The 26,810-nt window shown below is 45.0% G+C and overlaps 1 protein-coding gene across 1 annotated transcript in view; it reads left to right on the top strand.

Moving 5' to 3' along the window:
- tspan18b (tetraspanin 18b) overlaps positions 1-26,810 on the top strand; it is a 44,251-nt gene that overhangs the window by 16,711 nt on the left and 730 nt on the right. Inside the window, exons 2-9 of the mRNA XM_061246022.1 lie at positions 6,488-6,572; positions 18,150-18,245; positions 22,565-22,759; positions 22,965-23,039; positions 23,152-23,250; positions 23,581-23,757; positions 25,232-25,315; positions 25,809-26,810. The exon at positions 25,809-26,810 is cut by the window's right edge and continues 730 nt beyond it. Coding sequence (XP_061102006.1) covers positions 6,570-6,572; positions 18,150-18,245; positions 22,565-22,759; positions 22,965-23,039; positions 23,152-23,250; positions 23,581-23,757; positions 25,232-25,315; positions 25,809-25,856 — 777 coding nt within the window. The 5' untranslated portion in view covers positions 6,488-6,569 and the 3' untranslated portion in view covers positions 25,857-26,810. The remainder of the gene's footprint in view (positions 1-6,487; positions 6,573-18,149; positions 18,246-22,564; positions 22,760-22,964; positions 23,040-23,151; positions 23,251-23,580; positions 23,758-25,231; positions 25,316-25,808) is intronic.

Raw genomic sequence — 26,810 nt, 5'->3', positions numbered from 1 at the left:
TTGATTTGTAACTATTGATTACCCAGAAATGGCATAGAATTAAGCAAATTGTTAAATGTTTGCGTTGTTGAAAAAAACAGGTCAAGCTAGGTTTTGAAACAGCAGGTGGTTGACCAGTTCAGACCAGCTCCATACTCAACATGAATTGACGACCTCAAACTATGTTTTAAAACAGCTGGTAGCTTGCAATTTCAAGCTGGTCTAGCTGGATTTTACACCAGGGTGAAGCTCAATTTACACTGAGCCATCGTCCATTGAAAGATCATCTTGCGGACATCTGTCCTGAGAACATGAGAACAGCACCTCTGTGTGCATGTGTGTCTGAACACACGCTTGTATATGTCTGTGAACAAGACATAACTTCTGGAACCAGGAGTCACTGCATACAAAGTATCTCACAGTAAATATACAGGTAATTTCAAATACCTAGATACCGTTCAGCAGGGTGGAAGGTTTGTGGAGTATCTTGGTTTTCATGGGTGTGCGCTAAATAGGGCTTTCTACAGCAATCAGTCCACAATAATCCACCCCCACTCAGTACCAGTGAACAATAAGTATGCACTTATAAAAAGGCCCACACAGTCAGACCAGCATAGTGGCTGTACCTCCTACCTGCAGGCTTTAAGCGCTAAATAATCCCGATTCTGCCTGCAATCATCAGACCCCAATCCCTGCAGCCAATCAGGCCCGACTAATCAAGGTCTGGGCCAGTGAGCAGTGCGTAACACACAGCTCCATCGGCTGAGCCCAGCACACCCCTCCTGCAGGGACACACCTGATGCACACCCCTCCTACAGGGACACACCTGATGCGCACCCCTCCCCCCTACAGGGACACACCTGATGCACACCCCTCCTACAGGGACACACCTGATGCACACCCCTCCTGCAGGGACACACCTGATGCACACCCCTCCCTCCTACAGGGACACGCCTGATGCACACCCCTCCCTCCTACAGGGACACGCCTGATGCACACCCATCCCTCCTACAGGGACACACCTGAAGCACACCCCTCCCTCCTACAGGGACACACCTGATGCACACCCCTCCTACAGGGACACACCTGAAGCACACCCCACCTACAGGGACACACCTGAAGCACACCCCTCCGACAGGGACACACCTGAAGCACACCCCTCCTACAGGGACACACCTGAAGCACACCCCTCCGACAGGGACACACCTGAAGCACACCCCTCCTACAGGGACACACCTGAAGCATAGCCCACACACCAGTGTACTCGCCATTGTCATCAAGGCCACTGTTATGACAGTTGATATCCTCCCACATGGCAAAATGCCCTTCATGTTGCGTGTTTTCTTTCTTTCTCCAGTTTATTTTTCTTTAGTGCCTTTCTCTACTGCATTGGTGTTATTTTTTCTGTTTTTGAATGCGTTCACGCCATTCGTATGAATGCAAACAGTAAAGGTGTTTTACGTGGACCTCACGATGGCTTAACGGGTCCAGACTCTCATGAAAGGAATGTTTGGATTTTTCCTCTTTTCACAAAGCTCATGTTCAAACGAAGAATGTGAAAAAAAAAAAAAAAGATCGTTCCAAGGCCTTGCTCTGCTTTCAGGGCCTTGAGCCTGGCTGTTTTCGTTTTTTAGTCATGGTGTGCAGGGGCACGGTTTGTCACACGCTCAGCCGCATCAGGAGAACAAAGTCTGCGGCGCGGCGAGGATACGGCCCGGAGATGAAAGGCCAGCGCTCGCTAACAGCCGCTCCCTCTCCTCCCGCTGACGCCGCCCCCTCTGCTGTCTCACTGAACACCCGGGCGCCGCGCGCTTTGATTCAGAGCGCCGCTTCAGGTCGCCGAGTCAGCGCGCTGCTTCCGGGCGCCGCCGGTTCCAGAGGCTGCCAGGGCCGCGGTCGCGCCACGCGGCCAACCGACCTCGACCGACCCCCGTCCCCTGCCCTCCCAGCTGCCAAATGCTGTCAGAAACCACGGCATCTGTCTGTACATGATCGGGGGGTTCCGTTCTGTATGCCAAAATATGTTTACTCTTTGAGAAAGCTGAGTGAGAATTTGTTCCAGAAAAATTGGAACTGGAATGTGCTGAAAATGTATTGAAAGGACATATTTTACTAGGATCGTGCACCCATCACAATATATGGACAAAAACATTTCCAGACATTGTAATACACTATGCAGTTTTGACATACACTCACCCAGCGCTTTATTAGGAACAGTTTTACTTTATTACACCTACTTATTCATGCGATTATCTGATCAGCCAATTGTGTGGCAGCAGGGCAATTCATACAATCATGTAGATATGGGTCAGGAATTTTCACATCAACCATCAGAATGGGGATAAAATGTGATATAACTGACTTTGACTGTGGAATGATTGTTGGTGGCAGACAGGGTGGTTTGAATATCTCAAACTGTTGATCTCCTGGGATTTTCACACATACTGGTCTCTACTGTTTGCAAAGAATGGTGCAAAAAAAAAAAAAAAATGAGCAGCTGTTCTCAGACAGAGACACCTTGTTAATGAGACATCAGAGGAGAATGGCCAGACTGGTCCAAGCTGACAAGAAGGTGACAGTAACGCAAATAACAGTGGTATGCAGAAGAGCATCTCTAAACACCCAACGCATCATAACTCTAAGTGGATAGGCTACAGCAGTAGAAGTAAAAAAATTCTAATAAAGTAATAAAGTCGAGTATATTTAATATTATATTTCCAAAAAAGTCCACAAATTTACAATATATTGTAGTATATTTCTGTGAAGGCATGTTTTCAAATCCACGCCAAAAAACAGTCTACTGCAGCCTGTCATGGCCAGGATGTCAGTGATATCTTTACAGAGCCACCCAGTAAGCACAGAAGAATCCTGCAGAGGAGGGGAGGGTGGTCTGCAGGGGCGGGGGGTCCTGCACCTGTCCCAGCGCACGATTCTGTAGAGCCCCCCCCTCCCTGCCTGCCCAGAACGGCTCTTCCTCCTGTAGAGAACATTACGCCTCCATCTGGGGTCTTACTTAACTGCCCGGGCGGACGGAGTCGTGGGGTGCCGGGGGGCGGAGCTGTGATGTGACATGACAAGGCCACAGTGCACATCAGGAAGTAATCTGCGCAGGCAGCTTGTTCCGTCGCAAATCTGCAAGGCTAACCAGATGGTCAACTGCATGTTCTTTTTGTGCTTTGACATTACTGTCTCTTACCGTTGACAGCTGAAACATTCCAGTTTCATGCGTGTTATGTTTATGAACGGCAGGGTCCAAGGACAACGCCCCGGTGACAATAGAGGCTCTTTGTCTGATATAGCACAAGACGGCACTGCTACCAGGCGGAACGTTCTGTAGGAAAGAATAACGGGGCAGGAGGAACACAGGAGCTGACCATCTGGGCGAGCGTAGAGGATCTGTGATTCCATCCTTTCACAAGGCCCTGACCCCTGGGGTGTGGTTCACAGCTGGGCCTCTGCTGCTGTATGCCTTAGAACGGTACTCTAATCTAAACGCTCAGATTGGAAATCCAGATGTGTGAATATGCAACAAATTGGGTGAGAGAGCAAAAACCGCAGGCACTGTTCGTCAGCTGTGGTTCAGTGTGTCAACGGAGGTGTAGAGAAATCACATAATCCTATTACTAATAATCCTAATATGAAACTTTTATCTTTTATTTTATAAAATTAAAGAGAATAATAATTTTGGTATGTCTTCTGCTTGGTTTGTATGCTTTTGGTGCCCAGGCATGAGCTGTGCTGTATTTTTAGTTGGGAGCTGAATCAAATGAGCCGTGTTCTATGTAGATTGTTTATTTTTTTCTACTCGACCAGCAGTGGACACCTCTTCTGGTGTCTAGTCTGTCTCTTTGGGATTTCAGAGCACCCTGCTTTACTGGACTCATTCTACAGGGCAGGGCTCCCACTCCCCTCTGCCACCAGTCCACCCCCACCCCCGCCCCCACCCCCACCCGTGGGATTTTATTGGTGCTTTATTTTCCTCTGTGTCCGTTGTCATGGAAACCGAACAATGTTAGCGACCCCTGCCAGCGCGCCTCACATTAGCATGTTGGTTGTAAACTCTGGGTGCTTCAGCGGCCCTCTGAGGGGAAGCTGTGGGAGATAAAGGGGGAGATGATTGTAGCGCCAGACCGCAAACCTGGTCTCACAGGAACTGTTTGCCTTTCATATGGATGAATGTCATGGCCGAGGACAAGTAACTTCCACTGGATCGTTAGAGGAACAAACATGTTAGAAATTGACTGAACAATCTTCCAGTATGTCTCAGCATTATAGTCCACCCTCTCCTCTATTGCATGAACTGAACCTTTTTTTTTTTTTCTCGTGAATAAACGGAAACATCAGTTGTAAGCATCACATTTGCTTTTCTGTTGTGCGCTTTCTTTGAATGAAGCAGAACGAATAGATCTGTGGGGTGAACAGGTACATTGGCTGTAGGTGAATGAGCGGCATTGCTGATAAAAGGCCTGAAAGAGCCTTGCACTGTCAATATTCCCACTTTTGCTCATATTATCACTGCGAGTATACTGTCAAAATGGGATTTTGTTGCTAGCTTGATCAGAGATGTGCAAATTAACAATTGATCCAAAATAGTCACTTATTCATAGGTTCCATGAAAATGGCATTCCATTGTGTACTTCCCAGGCTCTCCCTCTTATTGGTGGAGCTCTTTGAACAGTCACCTTTCATTCGCTGTTGGAAGCTGTTGGAAATATTCTGACCTGCCTGAAATTGGTCCACAGCTTGTACGTTAGGAGAAGGATGGCAGTTATAATGTAAGCTCTTGAGCATATAGGCAAATACTACTGGATCTACTACCCTGTTAACCTGCAATTTCCATTCAGTGTGTGTGGAATGTGTGGCAGCGTTTAATGGGGCTGATTCTGTAATAAAACGGTGTTGTGTTCTGGGCTTTAGCAGCTTATTTCCTCAGCATCAGCAGTGTAAATGATCTGACAAAGTGGGTTGAATGAAGTGCCATGATACTAATGGCTAATTAATTCATCCCATAAGATACTAAATGCTTGGATCGGCAAACTTGAAGAGAAGTTAAAGCTATTGCTTATGTATAATATGTGTGTGTGTTCACTTTTCTAAAAGGTATACGATTCATTTTTCAATTACAAACATTTATTCATTTAGGTGCTTAATTTATATAATTCTTCCAGTGCAATACAGGTGTGCTTCATGTGCCTGTCTGTGGTCCCGTTATGATTAACCTCCACTGTGAATGCCATAGATCTAGCTTAATGGTTGGCATTTATATAGTACCTTTATCCAAAGCGCTGTACAATTGATGCTTCTCATTCACCCATTCATACACACACTCACATACCAACAGTGATTGGCTCCAACCAAGTAGTCAGGAGCATTTGGGGGTTAAGTGTCTAGCTCAGGGACACTTCGATACACCTCGGGGGGGGGGGGAGGGATCGAACTGGCAACCCTCCGACTGTCAGACAACAGGTCTTACCACCTGAGCCAATGTCACCCCATAACATGTCATAGTCCAAGTGTTTTCTGCATAGGGAGCCATCGTAGATAATTGCTTTTTTCGTATTTTAATGAATAATAACGTCAGCAAATTGCATTCAGATGGTTTTGTGGGTGTTTCCAAGCTTGCCGACTGGATCTATGGTGTACAGCTTCACCAGAACTCTCCCATTCCTCCTCTTGCTGGAGTAAAAACACCCGGTCATTTTAACGGGAATCCAAATCTTCAGTGAAAGAGTTTTATCTGCTCTCAATGCACATTTTATTTTGCTTCAATAACCTGACTCCAATGAGCACCAGAGTGCATTTCTCAGTGGTAGAGGGCAAAGGTGCATTCACTTAAAAAAACAAGAGCCAAAATCTCTTTTTAGGAGGAGCTAAAGCAAGCATACTGCATCGATCAAGGTTTTCATTGGCCCCAATGCCCTGTATTCAGTTCAGAATCACTTGTGGCAAAGTAACAGGAACCGTAAGTTAAAAGCATTTAGCCCCGTTAGCCTTCCACGGCAATAGCACTGTTGAGACAGTCAGAGCTAATTAGCTGAGAATGTTGTTTGTAAAAAAAGAAAAAAATTAATGATGCAAATAAAGGTTAGAGGCAGCGATAACAAGGAAAGTACTTAAATCTTGGGCAAGCCACAGAGGAGTTTAACAGCCCACGCAGGCAAGAAACGCTGTAATATCCTGGGCCCACCATGAATATTTTACCTGCTTCCACCACAGTTCTGGCTGTGTTCAATTAAAGGAGCCAAGCGCTTAACTTTCTCCTCTGCTCACCCCCCCCCCGGCTGTGTGGTAAAATATTCAGTAAGGTAAAGAGGCCCAGCAAATGGGCATCACCGTGTCAAGACAAGCTCAGGATAAATAATGGATTTCAAAGCGTGTCGGCTAAATTCTCAAGGCCAATTCCTTGAGTGTGCCCTTGCTATGCACAGCTGGATGTCTAAGTGGAATATTTTATTCCATTAACTGTCATTTAAAAGTGACCTGTGTCTGTCTTGTGTTCCTTTTGCAGCTGATGAAAAGTTGTGAGGGTCTGAAGCAGAGAGTCTACACGTTCCTCCTCCAGCTGAAAGAAGAGACTCTGACAGGCACACATGGTAAGGTGGTTTTTTCCTTAATTATAATTCATCACCATGTCAGCGGTGGTGACTTCTAATCATTAACAGAGACCTCCTTAGCACTACATCCCAACATAAAGCCAGATGGCTTTCGATTTTCAGTGCCATCTTTAACTCCTGAGAGGGTGCTGTCAAAGCAGCCATTTCTTCCCCAAATGAACATTTATTCATCCAGAGTCATATTCTTATTGATTAATCACCTCTCTCTTCCTTCGTGATATTTTTCCCCTCATATCACTACTGGAGTCTCATTCACTGATTTACCATGATGTCAGCCTTGTCTAGACCGTGTCAGTGGCCAATCGATTGGGTTTGGATTGCTTGTGTGAACTTCATAGGGAAAATCCCAAAAGATGTCCTACAGAAACTGCATTCAGTGTTCACAAACTGGGGGCTGCGCGCTCTTGGTACCATTGTCAGCGTTTTTTTTCTTACCCGGTTCTCATGCCTGCCCAGCTGGCTTTGTTGTTGCCTGTCACTCTAGTGCAGATCTTTGTGCTGACTTGATTTGCATCAGGCCTGCATGCCATTAAAATTCTGAGCGCATTAGTTGGAGAAGAGTAGAGAAAAGGTTAAAGGGAACTACAACAGAGACATCACTCTGTCACCGAAGAATGCCGCGATCCCAACATGAAAAGAATTCTTCCACTAATGAATGCGCCTTTAAAAATGGCGGCTGCCCATTTGTTTACGTCTTTCAGAAAAGGGAAGAGGTTTTTTGCCTTCGCGGTTGGTTTGGTTAAGACACTGGGTGCGGCTTCAGCTGTTGCCTTCTCTAGGAGGTGTTAAGTGACTGCAGAACTGAGTGGAGGATTCTGGGTATAGAGCTGTTGTACCCTTATTTCCACGGCTAATAAGTAATCATTTTCCCCATTAGCTGTTCAGTTAAACATTTCTACCACATGCCTGTTACACATATCTAAACCATACAGTTGCCAGATGTCCAGTCTAGTATAAGCACACATTTTTCCACTGAATTATTTTCCATAATTCTGCTATAATTTGAAAAGCACATCCATACATGGATATGTGAAGAATGCTTTATTTTCTCGGGTGAAGAACATCTCTCTGGATTTAGAAGTAGGTGATATGTTTTTTGTTTACTCAACCTTTTCATGTCAGAGCAGAACTTATACTTTGATGTTTTTTTTTCCCTTCAGGTTTACAAGAGCAAAAGAGGCTCTTAAATTCTCAAACCAGGCCCAAGTTAGACCTCTTCAGTCTAAGAGCACTGTTTCATCTCCCTGTTTAAGCCTCCAGGACTCAGTACACAAAGGAGCTGTGATATATTTTCTGTTTGCATGAATCTATTAGATGCAGTATTTTTGTCTCTCAATAATTGATTTCTTCCACCAGAATGCTCACAAGCATAGGCCACTCTGGTCTCTCTCTCACTCTCTCTCCCCCTCCCTCTCTCTCTTCCCTCTCTCCCTCTCTATCTCTCCCCCCTCTCTCTCTCTCTCTCTTTCCCCCTCCCTCTCTCAACCCCTCTCTCTCCCTTCTCTCTCTCTCTCCCCCTCTCTGTCTCTCCCTCTCTTTCTTTCTTTCCCCCTCTCTCTCTCTTCCTCCCCCCCTCTCTCTTTCTCTCTCTGCTGTTTAGAATGGTAATAATCAGATGCTGAAACGTATATGCATTTTCCCTGGAGATGCAGCACACACATATTGCTTCTTGACCCAATGGGCAATTTCATGGGACTTGAAAACAATAAATATGCACATGCATTCCATTCCACTATAGTCCGTGGTGCCATGCCATGCAATTCAGGGGTAACAGCTGGTGTTCATCCAGGGTGCCAATGCTACGTTTATGAATTAGAAGTCATGTTTGATAGAAGCCTTAATGTTCCTGGAGTAACTGCATGTTGCTTCCAAGGTATGAAAGTCTATTAAGCCCACAAATTGCCCCTCTCAGTTGAGTCTTTAACATGATTGAGCATCTCTCGCTCTCTCTCTCTCTCTCTCTCTCTCTCTCTCTCTCCCTCTCACATTCACACACACACGCACACACACACACGCACACTCTCTCTCTTTCTCTCTCTCTTTCAGCTGCCTCCTCTGTCTGGGTACATGACAGCTAATTTGAGGTGACATGTTTGTCGAGGGGCAGATGGCACACATACAGAGAGCTGTTTGAAAGAATGTGGGCTGCCCCCCTCCCTCCGGCTGGGGCCTTGTTTTCACTCCCCGGTCACCTCTCTGAACGGGCCGTTTTTTAAACACTTCCCAGTTAAGTGTGTAACAGTGGAGTGCTAACAGTGTGGCGGGAGAGCCTTTGCTGTTATCAGACCCAAATAATAAAATGTTATTGCTCTGTATTGGAATTACTGTTCCTCCTGAGAAAACACGCCTCAGATGGCTTCCATCAGAAACCCACCTGCTTGTACATTCCACAGCCTTTTGGTACAAAGTGGGCGGGTGTAATTGATAAATTATTAACTTTTTGTACTAAACTACAATTTCCACCAATGCAGTAGTTTGCCAGACAATGTCGGACATTTTGGCTCTGGCCTTGAGAGTGGGCAGTACAGCGTCTAGCCTGCAATCCTCAAACCTCTGCTTTATGTGCTCTGATTTATTAAAGGGTTATGATGGAATTTTTAAATGATCACTTTAAAAAGGTGTGAAAAATGGCGTAAAAACGTTTGAGGTGGATAGAGGCCTCCCATAGACTGCCAATGTGTTGGAACCTTTCAACAGGCAGGTGAAATGAAAGAATATTACTGGCCACAGCCCATGATACTTTTTCCAAAAACAACTCCAAACCCCTCCTCGTCTCTCTGAATATAGGCTAGCACCAGTGTGGTTAAAGGAATGCTAAATTAGAAATAACTTGGAAAAAGGAATGTACCTCAAACCTCTACTTTATGTGCTCTGAGGTATTAAAGGGTTATGATGGAATTTTTAAATGATCTCTTTAAAAAGGTGTGAAAAATTGTGTAAAAATTGAGTTAATGTGACACTGGTTCTTCCATTGAGGATGTCATTAACATGGGCCACTTGCATATGAACACTGCTGGTCCTGACACAGACCAGCAATATGATGTGAAGTCTGTGATTTGATAAGAAATGTATGTTTTGAGATAGTCCTTCTGTTGGCTTGTCTCTGACCTCTGCATCACTGTGATGAAATATCATCCTCACTAGACCCTGGGAAGCAGTTTCAAAGTAACAAGTTCAAAGGTCAAGGTCTCAGAGACTTCCTGTTTCTTTTCTCCTTTTAAAATTGCGTCCAACATTTTTCCAGGAAACAGATTTTGCATTTACATGCATTATGCAATAGCCTTTCAGCTCTACTTTCCAATGCCATTTTTCTGTGTTACATTATCTGGAAATTTTAATGAAGCTATATGTTACTAAACTTAACAGGCTCACTGCTCAATACACTGTGTACCCACCGTCAAAAGACTGTCTCAAATCAAATATATCTCCTCTACTGGGGCAGCCTTATTCACACTGCATCTGCTTTTCCTATAGCTTTTTTCACCTTCAGTTATATTCCTTTTTTAGAATTAGGAAACTCAGACGAGTATCATTAGTTCATTTATGACTGGAAGCACGTCAGGGTTGAAGGGGGTGTCAGCGTGTGGAAGAGCCACTGTTCCCCTTCATCTCTGAGAAAGCCCAGGAACACACCGCGTCCTGTATTGGCTAATCAAAAGCTAAAAATCATACTTTTAACACTGAGATTTCTTTTTATGTTTTATTATTTCCTCATTTTGTTGAAGCCATCCCATTCCTGCGGTGATTTACAGTGTCTAGGCTTACTGAACTAGGCTTATTCCATGTTTGAGAAACCAGCCTATAGTATGCAAATGAACTGGGTGCAACTTGAACTACAGTTTGGGGCTCTAGGGCGCAGCCTGCACTCCATATTCATGACTCCATCTCCAAATGTGACAGAGCTGTAGAGGTCTCAGAGGCATGTTTCCTGTTTCAGAACGTACTGACACCGCGGTAGTCACCGTTACGAAGTCCCCTAAACTCTCCTCGGCTCCCGGCTAACCGGCCCCGCCGGTTGTTAAGAGCTCTGGAGATTGCAGGGCTTGCAGTCGCTCCCCGGAGATGCCGGGGCATAGCTGCGTGGGATTCCTGCGCGATCGATCGCAGCCCCAGGCCACATATTGACCTGCGGTCGTGTCTCCCAGCAGCAGTTAGCGTCCTGTTCTGGAAGAGAGTCCAGGCACTGACACAATTAAATACGTGATGGTCTTCCTACGCGCTGCCTGCCTCCAGTCCGGTTCCCCTGGTCAGCGTGCCGGCTCGCCACAGGTGTCCCGCTCTGCTCAATGTGGTTTCACCCTTTCTTCACTCCACTCACTCCTCTGCAGCGCAGACAAGCCTCCCTCCACCTCCTGATTGCTCCGTTTAGCCATTAGATGGAGAGTCGCTCGTCTTATATGTTGGTACTTGATGTAAAATCTTAAAACCACTCTATGGCTAAACGAATGTAGCTTTTTGGGTGTCGATCAATGTCTTTTTCCAGCAATTGTCATGCAAAACCGTTGAATTCTCAACAAGTCTTTGTTTTTGTCATAGCTGAAGCGGGGCTACTTTGGTAAAATGGTTTTCCTCGTGACATTTGGACCATGACGAATTCAATTATAATTGCTGTGAGTTAATATACAGTGAATTGTAGCCTGCTCCACTCCACACAAATAAAGCTTGTTTTGGACTATCCCCCCCTTTGGTACGCAGTGCTGGCTCTGCAGTGGTGCCAATGGCTGCTTTTCATGCCGAGAGACCCTGGCTCATTACTCTGCCAGTATCAGGAGAAAGGGCATTTGTGTCCTGGGCAGCAGCTTCTAGTGGCTTTAGTTAATTTGGATTAAGGCATGCATGGATGCACAAGGGATTTTCCTTGTAAAGTTGGATTTTTTTTTTTACACTGATTGTGCTTGCTGTGTTGCCTCTTTGATTAAATTAAAAGCTGACAGTGTTCTTGCCTTCCTTTCGGCCTGGGAGTTTGTGATAGTTTGTTATGCATATCAAATAGGGGGTTGTTCATTATGTATTGCGGAGGCCTGTGTTTCTATGCATTTTGTTCTTTTGCGTTGGCTTTTGTGGCAGGTGTTGGAAATCAGCCTTTGGCTATAAATACTTCATACAGTGCATCTGATACACTTTTTTAAATGCAGTGCAACAATGCTTTGTGCTAGGTCCCAACAACAACAGTAACACATGACTAATTAGAACAAATTCAAGTTATTTCATAAAGAGGAGGAAGAGGGATAGGCTGATGAAATATGTGAATATATAAAATGTTGCTTGCTGCTCTAGAGAGTAGACATTAAGACAATGTACATTTAGCATGAGGTTAACCAGGACCCAGCCAGTGCACAAATATGCATGGGTAAACTGACACTTAGAAGATATCTCCTTTTACAGTTTATGGACAGTACAGTATTTCAGAGGCCATGACTTTCTGTGATATATGACTATGTTGTAGGTAGGAGGAGTCCTTATTCTCAAGCTTGAAAATTCCGATGTGCACAACAAATCACACAACACGCTCCAGTGCCTGTTCTCTTGTTTCTGTGGGATGGTATCTTTTATGTCGAAAGAAAACAACGGGTCTGGCAGCCGAAGTCTGCAGAGCTCTGGGGCTATGAGCCTGGATGTGAAATGCTCCATGATTGGAGTGGTGTCGGGGGGCCGGGGGGCCGGGGAGCCCTGACACGGAGGCTGATGAGGCTCGTATATCTGCACCCCTCTCCCGCTCTCGTTCGCTCCCCCATCCCCCGGAGGACGCGGCTGATCTCCTGAAGAGCACCGGGTCATGTGACTGTTTAAGATTCAGCCGACTTCAAAGGTACCCCCGCACGCTTCCCATTCGCCGTAATTGCGGGTTCATTAACAGCCAATGTTGGCCTCGGGGGGAGTGGAGTGCCTCACTCTCTTCGAATATTTCTTTATTTTTGGGTTCAATTCCCTCTTTTTTTCTCCTCAGGCATCAAATCACACATTTTGATAGACCTGTTAAGATAACCAGAAAAACTGTTTAGTGTGGGGGTTTTTTTACGACATTCCGAAAATCAGCAACCCCCCCCCCCTTCCAATAAGAAGGGTAATTTCAGTGTGACAGCTCCCTGCTGTGTGTGATCTCAGTGGCTTAAGCGCAGTGCTTTATCATCAAAGGCTGCAGCCAGGCCAGCCTGCCAGACAATGGCTGCAGGTTCCTCAGCCGCACAGCCAAGGGGCCAGAGGATAACTCCCCATGGGACAATTACAGGTGATCATTTCTGGGTCATTTGTGCGTAAGAGGCTCCATTCAGCCCTTGGCACTGAAGTCATGGGCCCCTGCGGTTTTCAATCCTCTGACCTCCCGGTCCTCCTGAGGCTGGGAGTCCTGCCACCTGATTTATCCCAGCTGTGGATTATGGAAGCAGAGTGTTGATGTGGGGATGCTGTGCATATACACGTCTGTCAATCCCCATCTCTGTACTATCACACTGATGCAGTGGCTTGCTTCATCACATTGATATGATCTATGAAGCATTTAAAAAATATTACAAAATTGAGTTTGCGAAAGCAAATGTGGATAGTGACTCACGAAGAATGATTTGCTCTGGTAAATTGCGCAGGCAAAGGTTATAGTGGGGGAGTGTGCATATTATGGAGCGCATTAGAGTGTGCTAGTGCATCGAGCCAAAGTTCCAAACATTTGTGTTCAAATAGATGTGCTCATCGCACTGTGTGCATAAGTATCAAAAGTTCAACGGATTGAAGTGAGATGTTTATGTGGAATTTGAACCGTGTTTTGAATTCAGATGAGTAATTCTGTCTTGTGTTTTTGTCACATTTCTGTGGCACTGTTGAGGATCCTTGTTGGTTTCAGAGATATAATTTTAATTAGAAGGAAATATTTGGAAGTAAGCGAGAGGGAAATGTGGAGGGTGTTTACCGGGACTTGAGCACTGCCTTTGAAGTCGGCTAATGCATCGCTGTGGTGGAAGACGTTGTGTTTATGTTTGTGTTATTCCACTCCGGTGTTCAGCTGTGCTGAACCCTGGGCACACTCAGAAGCCGTGTGTGTTCAAGCAGTACAAAGCAACATAAAACATGGTGCAAGCTTCCAAATAACCAGCATTCTTACAGTATATCCCATTTATATATTTTTTCTTTTTTATTTTTTATTCCAATGTTTCTTATATCCAAATTTGAATGTTCAGTAGTATGTGTATTAGTGGGCTGCCTTATCACTGTGATGTCCGGTGATGTTAATTCAGGTTTCGGGGCTGACGAGCACACCGAAACTGGGCTAATGGCACCATCAGGCTTTGATACTAGGCCATGGAGCAAGGCCACACACACTTCAACTCAGTGTATTAGCAGGGTGAGGCCTTGATTGCCTCCAAGCAACGCTGTGCTGTGGAGTTTAAATGTACCCAAAATGCTCTCAGAATCAAATATATTATTTTTTATTTTTCCATTTCCCTTTTTATAGCTTTCTAGGTCTGCGGGATGATTATTTTGATTCAGCATGGCAGTGAAATGCATGCATGGTTAAAATGAGCTAGAAGATGCAGGATGGCAGTTTATATTTGGGCAGAGACTGCTTTTGTCTGGGTGTCATTTTCTGTTAGGCTTGCAGTCAGTGTTGCTTGAATGCAATTGGCCATGAACTGGAATATGAGTAATTTCATACTGGCGTTAGAGAGAGTGCTCAGCTGTGCTGATAATTCTACCCGTCACATCATTTTCGGCAGCAGTGAGCTGTGGAGACGCAACTGTACACATACCGCTGCAGGGCATTGCTACCGAGAGCCAGGGAAGAGGTTCAGGATTCTCCTGCAGTTCCAGACTTTCGGAGCACTTTGTCCGTTCTGCTTTAAAGGTTTTAAAAGTTTGAAATAGCCGTTCTGCCTCCAGTCACATCTGTGCTTCCCAAACCTATGGAAGGAGCACGGCAGTTACAGTGTGTATACTCTCCTCTGATACGGGTCCCTCACACACCCACATTTTCACTCTGTAGACTAAACTGCACTGTAGGAGAGCTGGCACTGATCAGATGAGGCGTATCTCTAGCCTCCGGGTGCCAGGCTTATTGTTCGGAGCAGCTAATGCAGCAGTAACCTGGGGAACCCAAACACTCTTCAGCCCACTGGCTGGGTGAATTGTAGCTTATTGTGTCTTACTGCTGTGGAGTCCCTGTCACAGTTAATAGCTAATAGCACAGCGGTTGAACCTCTGTAGGGCCCAGACTGAATGTGTGCCTGGTGCCTTCGCCAGCCGCGACCCATGGGCGCCTTCTTCTTTGACTTAAAGCTGAATTAGACCAGTGCCATAACTTACATGAACTCATGAGTGGGGCTGTCACAGAGATTGATGAAATGCGTAAAGAACCGAGGGAGCACTCAGTGCGAGGATGGAGTCACCCTCCCTCATCCCGCTCCGGGGCTGTGGCACTGTGATGTCATGTGAAACTGTAGTCAAGATTTTACATTACATTAATGGCATTTGGCAGACGCTCTTATCCAGAGCGACGTACAGTTGATTAGACTAAGCAGGAGACAATCCCTCCTGGAGCAATGCAGGGTTAAGAGCCAACAATAACTACACTACAGGCCACCCCTGAAAGAAGATGTGAAAACACTGCTTTTATCCTCATCAGGGTAAACGTCCTTGGGCACTTTTTGGGGCCTTAACGGACCTTATTCTGTCTTGTGTTCATGCTGTTTTTTTTAGTATACTGCTAAGCTTGGATGGACATTTCACTTCGTGTTTTATAACAGTTAAAACATTAAAACCCATTCCCTGCTGCTCTGTTCCTCATAAGCTGAATCACTTACCACAGTGGATAAACTATAAAAACAACATGGCTTCCCTTGCTGATAGATAAATAGATAGGTAGATATTTCCTACTATATCTGCATAGATCCTCATGGATCCTCAAAGCCTGGGGTGGAAAAAGAGAGTGGGAGATATCTAAACGTTTTAAAATATTTGAAGATATATTACTGTATGCTGATTTTTCACAGATGTGCATGCTTTGACAAAATGTACTGGGTCTGGTGTTTGGTCCTGTAAGAATGTAAACATATTGACGTATTCTTGATTGCGCTTGGGGTAAGAGTTAGTGTATTAGCCAAACTGCTGAGTCGGTGGCGAGGTTGCGGCTTGATTGATGAGGGCCATCTGAATTCCCTGTTTTGTAAGAGCATTGGAGAGCACCCTCACTCTTGTACTCGGCGTTTTCCCTAGGCCCTCGCCTCTCCTCTGACAGCGTGATTTATTTCACACAGATTCACTCGATTGGATATTTATTGGAGCCGTAGTTACAGGGCCAGAGAATCTCTTGTGCACACAGGAACCAAGACTACATAGAGCCACTTGAAACATTTTGTCTCCATGAGAAGAAATTAATGCCAAATGTCTCTGAATATAAAAAAGGAGAATCTGGCCTGGATTTGACTGTGTTCAGCCCCTGGTATTCCCCCATGAGAGAGGGCTGGAAGAGACATCAGACGTTCTGAAGTTCAGACTCAAACGCTGCTCTAAAAGCAGTCCCAATTCCCCCTCCTGTCACAAGATGTTTTTTAAATTTTATTTCCCCACATGCACAGGCTCTATAATGAATGCATGGAAAAGAAGACCCTCTGACACTTGCTCTGTGAGTTGTAATTCATACTAATCCTCAATTAATACCTCTCAAGCACTTGTTAGGCGTTTCTGAGCGGTGCATAATTGAAACTGTAGTTGCCTATACACGAGCGGAGAGGAGGGTTTTTGTGAGAACGAAAGTATGGCCCGGACCCCACTGCCTGTAATAAATACACTAACAAAGTGCTGTTAAACAGGGTGGGTCAGGGGTCAGGATTCAGGTGAGGCACTAAAAGTTACACTGAGAACACGGGAGAGTGAATCAAGCCGTAATCAGTGAGGGTGGTGTAATACTCACACCCTCCCAAAGCACTGTCCAGGAGTGTGGGATGGTGGAGCCTGGGACTTCTACCTGAGCACATCTGAGAGAGCCCAGATTTCTTTAATTTCACAGGAAATTACTCTCCAGAGGGATGCATTTGCCAGATTATGTGATTATCCGTGAGCAGCAAAGAGGAAAAGTTAAAGGCCATTTTGGCTTCAGCAGTATACCGGTCAGCTGCTGTGCTGCTCCTGGTCTGTTTTTAATGGATGACCCGGTGGTGGAGAGCTTTCTCCACCTCAGTCTCAGCTTCCTGCAGAGTGAGCAGGGCTGCTCGCCTGCTTGGGGAACAGGGAGCACCCATGGGGGACGCCTCCCTCAGCCTTATGGGTAGTCCTTGGGGCAGCAGCAGGGAGAAGAGGGCTGCAGGACTACAGACATGGCAACCTCTGAGCTCCCAGAGCTAATAAAGATCTTCTCCTTCATTTAACTAAATGCTCCCTAATGGGCCTCAATTATGTAGAGTGCATTGTCAGATAGAGAGATCGCCTGATTTCTGCTGTTGACCGGGCACCTACCACTCACTTTATTCAAAAGGAACAGCCCCCTGCTGGAGAAAGACTTTTAAGTCACCCAGTTGGGCACATTAAAAATAGCCTTTTTCCAACATATCACCCATTGAAGGTGGCATTGTTAACAGCAGGGTACACTGTAGCCTGGGCATTGGGAGGTTGCTGCATTGCGCATTGAGGCTTTATAAAGGCAGTCCTGTGGTACTGTTTGTTTGTAGTGCTGAGGCGATTGGTATTTGCTCTGAGGTCATGGTCATTGTTGGGTCAAGAACACAGAAACACGGGGTACGACAGCATGCATTCCAGCAGAGGGGATTTTGTCCTCCTCTGGGCCAATGGAGGGGGGGGGGGGGTGAAGGTTGTCTGTCAACCCCCGGACAGAGAGATAGCAGCAGGGGCCATGACACCGACCATCTGGGACATCGCAGAGACAGGGCAGGAACACATCGTGCTGTGGAGTCAGAGGCACTGTGGGTCCAGGGTGGCAGAGCTGAAAATAAAAGGCATAATGTAGGCCATGGGCCATCACGCTGGGGCCCCTGCTGCTCTTTCTGCTCAAACACTCTGCTCGGTCGTCCCCCTTTCATCGTCCATTTTTGTGTTTTTACTTTCCACTTTACTGTTCTACTCCTCCGAACCACTGCGGTGTAATAGTATTGTACAGAAATCCACAAACAAAGGCAGTCGTCCCTTAATTTCCATTAAAATTATTCTGGTCTGTACAAAACCATTTAAGAAGGGACAGTCATTGCCATAGCATTGCAACATTATGCCTTGTCAGCACCATTACAAATGCCTAAGTGAATTAATAGTTGAAAATCAATGCAGTCTGAAAAAAAAGCAGCCTCTCTCTCTCTCTCTCTCACTCTCTCGCTCTCTCTCTTAATTAAAGAAAGGAAGAAATGATAAAGTACCTCAGTCCTCCCTCCCACCCCCATCCATCCCCTCTACCCAAAGCTTGCTGTGTGTGTGTGTGTGTATGCCTGTGCGTGTGTGTTCACATGTGTGTCAGTGCGTGTGTGTGTGTGTCTGTGCTTGTGTGTGTGTGTGTTTGTGTGTGTATGTGCCGTGTGTGTGTGTTCACGTGTGTGCCGCACACTGACTGTTGTTTTTGTCCCCCAGGGGAGTGGAGAGGCTTCAGCGAGAGGCACGGCCATGGAGGGGGACTGCCTCAGCTGCATAAAATACCTCATGTTCGTCTTCAACTTCTTCATCTTTGTGAGTATTTTCCCGCCATTCGCTGCTTGACCCAGGCCTGCTGTCACATTAATGGAAACGTGTTTCCTTGTCCGGCTGTGTAGGATACATTTCCTGCAGTTTTAAGTTTTTGCAGCTTCTATGATGTAGTCCTTGTGCGATCCGGCCTACGAGGGCTGTAGGATTCTGGTCTGTTTGCCATTTCTCTGCCATTAGGGAACAGTAAAGCTGGGGAAAGCTGTTACTCTTCTGTTACTTAGTGCCCTTCTGCTGCGGTACTTAGACAGCCTTCCCAGTATGGTGGGGGGTTAGGGTTAGTTAGTAGTGTTTTTCAATGGCTTGTTCTTAAGAGTAAAAAAAGTGCTATTTCTTTGTTAAATGAACATGGTGAAGGGAAAAATCACGACGTAATAGACCCATAATGAGGACTCATTGAAAATGTTAACAACAAGCAACAGCAATGGAGCCCTGATCCTGATTTATCAACCCCCCCCCCCAAACCTGGATTAGTTTACATTCACAGCAAGCTCCCCCTGCCTGTTTGGGATTGATTTCTTTAAAGTCAAGCCGCAGGTAAAAATGTCTTGTTTACCTTTAATTTAATTTGGGTGTCATCTTCAAAAATGTGGGACCCCAGGCAAACGGGCACACCTATGCCCAGCAACAATCTGTGAAAATGCCCCAAAAAGATATTCTAGCAGGGAATTCCCAGAACATCTACATGAAGGCACACAAAACAACAAGAGCAACAACCACAAGCAATGAGAGGGAAGCAAATACAGTAAGCCCTGCAGTATTCACCATTTACAATTGCATTCAGTGCCAGAGCTCAATTTTTGATGGATAAAAAAATATTTTCTCAAAGAAAATTCTGCAGAGCTCCCTGATCCAAACAAAAGTTACTCACAGATGAGGACTGTTAACAATTATAAATAGCTCATAAACAGGAAGGAAATAAGAGCAGCACTGGTGTCACTCGTTGGTGAGAGATTCAGCAAGACCTTAAAACTCCAATGCGAGCTCTCCCAGGGAACTGAAAGGGAAGAGTGATGGAGCTATTGAGATTAAAATTTCTTTCAGTGCTTTTAATGAGTCAAGCTCAACACCTTCAAAGAGATTATGTAGAGGGGAGATTCCCCTCTCCCTCCACAAAAGAGACCTAAAGCCTTTTCCTGATAAGTATGGATTGTGCCACGGAGGTGAAATGCTTGAAGGTAAAAACTTGGTCCTATTTATTTCATGGGTCTTAAACCAGGCTTTCAGTAACTATGTGATTATAACTGTAACTATGTGATTATAGAGGCACCAGTGTTTTTATATATTTCTGTTCTCAGATGAATATTATCCAGGTCATTTCATTCTGGATGGTTTCAGGCTTGTGAATTAAGCCAATTTGATACATTTATTATTATGAGATCAAAAATATTTTAGAAATCAGAGGTGCCTAAACCTCCATATGGTTTGTGAAGTAGATGGCTTCAATGGAGTTCATTTTCTATTTCCAGTTGACATCCAGGATTGCCTGGTTTAAAGTATTGAATCTTTTACCAGTGTACTGTCAGTAGACGTGAAGCTTCTGAGATCATTATTCATTCAAGTATGTTTTTGGGCTCAGTTAAGTCTTTCAGTAACATAGGAATGTACACTAATTCTCTTTAAATAAATAGTCAGAGCTAATCAAATTTCGTACTTATTCCAGTTGACTTTGTGAGATTCTAAATTTAAACTTTCAATTTATATGCCGTTCAATGTCCTCATACTGGAAGAACAGTGAAATTAACTTAACATATAATCTTATTTCAGGGTAAATGTTTTCTCATTAAAAAAGAGAAAATGACTGAATGCTGGAAACATGCAGCACTCTTTGTTGACAAAAGACAAAATAAGTCAACGGGTACGGTAAGTGAGGACAGCTTATTTGGTGGGTGTCCAGAAGATAGTGGAGCCTAGTTTGTCACAGTTCTGGAGAATGATTTAAAATGGAGGCTGTGAGTGGATGACTGAGGATGCACAGGTGAATCACAGTGAATCTTAATCTAATTCATGAAAAACCTAACTCCTATTGATAACTTCAAGACAAACTGTTAAAGTCCTATATTTAGCAGCCATTGTGGCAGCTCTAGTATCTTTATAAGTGCACAGCAATAAAATAGAGTAATAGACCTCTATTGTCTGTAGAGAGCCAATTTTTCATTATTTTATTTTTTTACCTCGATAGTTGGAGGGGATTTTCTGTCTGAGAAGTTAATGATCTGTGAATTATCTTCTCATCTCCATTTAGTGACATGGCTCTGTCGTTGTGTGCAGAAGGGGGGGGGGGGTATTTATTGGTCGGACTGAGATAAGAGCTGATGGATGAAGCTGGTAGGGATATATGTAATTGACCATTTGCAAGTAAAACATCGAGAAATGAGATTCCCCAAGGGGTTATAGATTTCAATCTGGCCGCAGCCATGCTCTGAGTGCTTCCCTTAAGGTCCAGCAGAGACGCTTTTTCTAACATACTCCACTTTTTGCACAGTGACATTGTTGAAAGCTGTTTTTCAGCGAATGGTTAAATGTCATGGCCAGAGTACAGAAGAGAGGGCAGTGTTTGTTCATCAACACGGGAGCAAGCACGAGAGCACCATATAGAGAGAGAGAGAACATGCGTCTGTACTGACACCAATATGTGACATGTTCACATATGCAGAATCCCATCTGCATATGTAATCCGCTCCAAATTTGATAATGAGACTCTCACAAATGTTTGTCCTTTGCGTTTACTTTTGTACCGTTTTACATACGAAACGAACGCTGCGGTGCGGTGCGTTGTCTGAGGAGAGGCCCGTCTTCCGGCACGTTCCGGCAGCTGCCCGCGTTGCTCACTGCTCGGCCCACCTGCTGAGCTGCACAGTCACCCGCCACTTGAGCGGGCAGATGGCCGGGTGTGTCCCGTAGCAGCGCTACAGCGTGCGAGGATACAGCACGGCGTCTACGTAGCAGTGCTACAGCGTGCGAGGGTACAGCACGGCGTCTACAGACAGAGCACCACAACCCAAGAGCACAAACACCCTCTGATATGAGACTGGGGTTGAATTTGAGGAGCAGAGTGATTCAATAATCAATTACAATGGTTGGCTCGTGTTCTTGAATGTCCCTGTGCATCCAGTTGAAATTATTATTATTATTATTATTATTATTATTATTATATTATATTAAGCATTTTATTTCTGAAGCAATTTCATTCAATAACAGCCAAAGTGCAAGATCCGAATGGTGAAATGGGTTTTGAAGGTTGACTTAAACTGAGGGCTCTGTGGAACCAGAAGCCCTTCCACTCAACATGCTGCTCGCAGTGTTCACAGCGTTGGACCTGGTTGGCACTGACCACACCAGGGTGAATATAGGGCAGTGTTGATGTAGATAGGTGGGGCAACACAACCGACACTGAAGGAGTTACTACAAACAGGCACATGACATGACGGCGTGGGGAGGGCGTGAGACTAAGAAGCGGCGAGGGTGACATTTGGAAAATGATCGTCAGGTTTAACAAACATGGGAAGGGGACTGAGACTGAGACTGAGAGTCTTTGAGAATGAGAGAGATACGTGTGTCTGTGTGTGTGTGTGTGTGTGTGTGTGTGTGTGTGTGTGCACGCAGGAGAAACAGAGTGAGAGTCAGAAGCTCTTATCACAGTCCCACAGTTTCCTCGAGCAGCTCAATCAGACTCGATCTCTCCCAGCTGGGCCCAGCGAGAGGGGGGGGGGTGTGGGTGACGGGGGGCTCTAAAAGCCTGTGGCAGACTCTTAATCATAACTGAAGGGTTTGTCTGCTCTGAGAGGGAGAGGACAAGGGAATTACAGGGCCACAATATCCCCCAAAAGGAGCCATTTGTCACCTGAAGTGGCCTTCCTCTCTCACTCTCCTGGTTTCTCCTAAACAACCTCTAATGTCCACTCAAGCCTAATAGTTCAGTGTCTGCTTAATACATGGTGCACATTTACGAAGTGGATGATGTGATACACTTAAATTAATCCAATTTTTTTCATATCTTTCTCCATCCTGCATCCAACGCACGTTCATCATTTTGGTTTTGCAGGAGCGTAAAGGATAATGCAAATGGAAGGGTTTCTGTTCAGAGCTATTTAAGGAGTGCGCCGCGTACTCCAAAGTAATCAGTCCCCGATGTACGAAAAGCCCCTGGGTGCATCCCGGTACTCCAGCGATGCATCCTCTTTCCCGCATGGGAGAAAGAGAGGAGTGAGTGGAGGAAGAGAGCGGAGGAAAAGGAGGATGCGTTTTTTGTGTTTTGTGCCTCCCCCATGCCCCGGATGTGACCCTTGCCTTCTCTCCGGCAGCTGGGGGGGTCCTTCCTGCTGGGTGTGGGCGTTTGGGTGCTGGTGGACCCCACGGGTTTCCGGGAGATCGTGGCTGCCAACCCCCTCCTCTTCACCGGCGTCTACGTCATCCTGGCCATGGGCGGCATGCTGTTCCTGCTGGGGTTCCTGGGCTGCTGCGGGGCCATTCGGGAGAACAAGTGCCTGCTGCTGTTCGTGAGTACGCCCAGGGGCCCGCCGCCCCCGCCTGAGCGGGAAATCAGTCGTTAACCTTCTGGACTTATCTTTAATCCTGTCATTTTTGCAAGGTTGAACGGAAAGGATTGTGTGCACAGAACTTCAGGCGTCTGTAATGTAGAGCAAAATGGGTGCAGTCTAATTCTCTCTCTTACTCCCCCTCTCTTTCTCTCTTTCTCTCCAGTTCTTCATGCTCATCCTCATCATCTTCCTGGCAGAGCTGGCTGCCGCCATCCTGGCCTTCATATTCCGTGAGCACGTAAGTCTCTGGTCTTTAGAAGTTGAAGCGGCCGAACTTCGGCCATGAATTTCACGCATGGGCGTCTCTGCCCCCTCCGCCTGACCTCTGCCTCTCTGCGCTGCCTCTACAGCTCACGCGAGAGTACTTCACCAGGGAGCTGAAGAGGCACTACCAGGGCTACAACAACACCGACGTCTTCACCTCCACCTGGAACGCCATCATGACCACAGTAGGGCCCCCTCCACATCCTTTCTGCAGTGGCAAATTGCAGGGCCTCTCAGGTGGCCTGCATTACTTAGCTGTGACATCCAACAGAGACCCTTCAAAATGGATCCCCATATTAACTCTTCAGCATTATGTTACCTGTCTGAGTGGTGTGGTAAGAGCAGCCAGGTCTCACCATCACAGTGGGGTCAGAGAGAAGTCCTGAGTAGTGCTCATAATGAGCATGCTGTCTGAATCATTACGGGTGGTGATGAGGGTGTTTATCGTCGCGTTTTAGCATAAGAGCACATCGTATTAGGGTTCTGCGAGGTGTACATGGACTTCTCTCTTGCAGTTTGACTGCTGCGGAGTGAACAGCCCAGAAGACTTTGAGGACAGCCTCTTCAGGCACCTCAACCCGACCGACATGGTGCCTGAGGCCTGTTGCCAGAGGAACAGTCACCCTGGAGACGTGGCCTACATCAGCAAAGAGGAGTGCCTAATGGGCAGTATGCTGTTCCGCCACAATAAGGTGAAAACCCGCTTCGCCGAAACGCATCACTTTCTGGCTCACCTGCTCTGAGCCCCATGATATTAAAGGCCTGGTTTTTTCCATTGAGAGTGTTTTTATTTGTATGTCAGATTTATGGAGCAAGGTTTATTATATCCAGACTCCACTCTATCAAAATAAAGGAGACGTCTCAAACCACTTAGTTTACCTTTTGTGTATATTACTCTCTAAACCGTAGTGCAACACTTCTTTGAATGTTTTTTTCTCGTGCTGATAAGATCAGAGTGTATTGGCTGTGCCCTGCACTGACAAGCTTGTGAGAGTGTGTGAAGTTTGAGGGTCTGTAGGTCCTACCATTTTGTTTAATATCTGTAAAAGCTTAAGAAGAAAATGGTGGCTTGAACAGCACCTTGGGAACTGCCTCGCACCATGAAATGCATTCAGTGCTTTTGTGTGTTCCCTGTGGTTGGGGTCAACTGCAGAGCCACTCTCTACAAAACACTGGGCTTTTATGTACTATATTAATTCAGACATGGACAGCCTGAGGCGAGCTGAAGTTCTCTTGTGAAATAGTGTCCTACGAGATGAAAACTCAGTCTAAAGTTAATGGCTGCGATGTTGTCAATGTTCCAGGAGGCAGTTCAGTCCAATCAAAACAGGCTGTTTGGTCTTGACATCCCATTACAGTTTGAAGCGACTGTTATATAAAGTTCTAACTTGCGCAACATACTCTTATTTCAAACTAAACACAAAATGTTGTGTTAGCAACATAACAAAGCATTTGGATTTGCATCCAGAGGCTTAAGGCCAACTTGATTTGAGTTCATGCTGAATCACCCTCTTCAGTTTCTTTGCCTTTGTTTCACGTTGAATACCTTTATTTGTTTATATAACCTCATGTCTTTGTTCATTAATTAAATTATCTGACTGTATGGCAGCAAACAAACCTTGAGCACTGAAGAGTGGTCGTGCTGTGTTGTCAGATGGTATTTGTGTGATGCTGAATGAAGAATGTCCTCATTCAAAAGTGGAAAGCTTTTCAGTGAATTTAAGAATTTTGTAAAAAGAATAATTTGTTTCTTTGCCATCTGAACCTGTTTTGAAGGTACTGGGAAGTGTCTGGATTTCGGTTTGTGTCCATTTTAGAAGTCCACTGTTAAATATTAAACAAAACTCCTTCTTCAACGGTTTTTCAAACTGCTCTGTGGTCCATTACTAATCTGGTAGCTTGTGGGTGATGCTATGAATCTGTTGTAAATTGAAATAGTAGTGCAGTGTGTCATGCAGAAAGCTGGTTTGCTTATGTTGACATTGCAAGGCTTGACTCAAATAAACTACAGCACCCACATCCCAGTGAAGATCAAAATAATTTTGTGTGTAGCACATTTAAATATACTTTGTTTACATTTAACTATTTGGGTGGTCTACCAAGATCTTGTTAATTGTTTCTGTGGGCGAATAAAAATACTTACTAAAAATTGTTTGTGTTTTATAGGGCTGCTACTCAGCGGTGGTGGACTACTTTGAGACATACATCTACGTGGCAGGAGCACTAGCCATTGTGGTCCTGACTATTGAAGTACGGTTGTCTTGTTTTTGTCACATGCATGAATGCTGTTTTAGTAATTTCTGCCAGTGGGTTGGAAAGCTCCTTGATCAAAGCATTAAAAAGGCAATCATGCAGCAGTTAAACTCATGCAATTGAAGCAGGCATAGTTATTCATCCGCCAAGAGACCAATCACCCATATTTAAAACTTTAACCTTTATATAACCAGGCTGAACATCACATTTCACTACCAAGGCATTATCCACAATAAACTGAGCCCCACTCAGCATAGCAGAGACACCTTGTGGAGAATACAGATATAGCACTTCAGTCAATGTCTGGTGATATATCGATTTTCCTATTTTGGTCTGCATACTTGTTGTATGATTGACAATGCAATGCATGTTACAGGTCCCCCTAACATGTACAGTATGTTTTCTGTTAAGAATAGCGTTTAGAAAACGCTATTCAGCTCGGGCATTGTTTCTGTGTTAAGTAACTGTTTCCTTTCTGTTTGGTCTCCAGCTCTTCGCCATGGTGTTCGCTATGTGTTTGTTCAGAGGGATCCAGTAGGTTTGGCTTACAGTAAGGAAGGACTTTTCCAAAGGGAAAGGATGAGAGAAGGCTTGTAAAATATAAAGGAGAGTTTTCTTTTGGTTTTTAGTTGTTTTGTTTTATACTGGCAAATCGGGAATCTCGACAACGACCAAATGACTCGTACTTCTCAGCTGGACCTTTGAGGTACTGGGCACACTGTAAAAAAATAAAATAAAGCAGAAATTAAGTAACAAAACAAGGGCAAAGTGGACCAGTTGACGACGGCAACTACTGCATTTTCCAAGCAAGAATGGAGAAGGGCACTGCACTGACATTTGGATGAAGAATATTTATACTGAGGAAAGTTGGCTTAGTTGTATAAAAGTTTGTGTTCATGTATAACTTGGATGTACCCCCACAACCCAACAACATATGGCTGTCCCCCCTCCTCCCATCTGTCCCACACACCCCCTTATAAGAGCCGCACTTGTTTAATGTTGCCCTGTTTCAGAGATATTTTACAAAGGGTGTTTGTGTGTCTCTTTGCCCCTACCCCTGCTTGGAAGCCAACTTCTGGTGCATTTTTTTATTGTATTGTGATGGTCATTGCCATAGTGATTATTATATGTGATTTTAGCTGAAATGTATTGGTATGCATTTGTATTAGAATGTATAAAAATATTGATGCTGATGGTAATATTAATAAAAAGATTATGTAATGTGCTTGCACATGGATTCTTTGTGTAAAGGCATAAAAGTGAATTGCTTTGTCATGGTGATTTCCCATTTTTGCTCTTTTAAATGACACCTGTTGAATTGCATTTTTGTCCTTGCTTTTAAACAAAATTGTGTAAATACAGTTTCACTTTTAATGTTTGTAACTTATACCCATAATTCTGGATGTATGCTGTTAAATGCTATGCTTTTTTATGTACTGTACAGTTCAAAAATAGAATGTCTATCTTCTGATCTACCCTTGGAAACTGACGA

The sequence above is a fragment of the Conger conger genome, chromosome 6 (genome assembly GCF_963514075.1).
Source record: "Conger conger chromosome 6, fConCon1.1, whole genome shotgun sequence".
NCBI lineage: Eukaryota > Metazoa > Chordata > Actinopteri > Anguilliformes > Congridae > Conger > Conger conger.
This window is presented reverse-complemented; position numbering and strand designations above follow the sequence as displayed.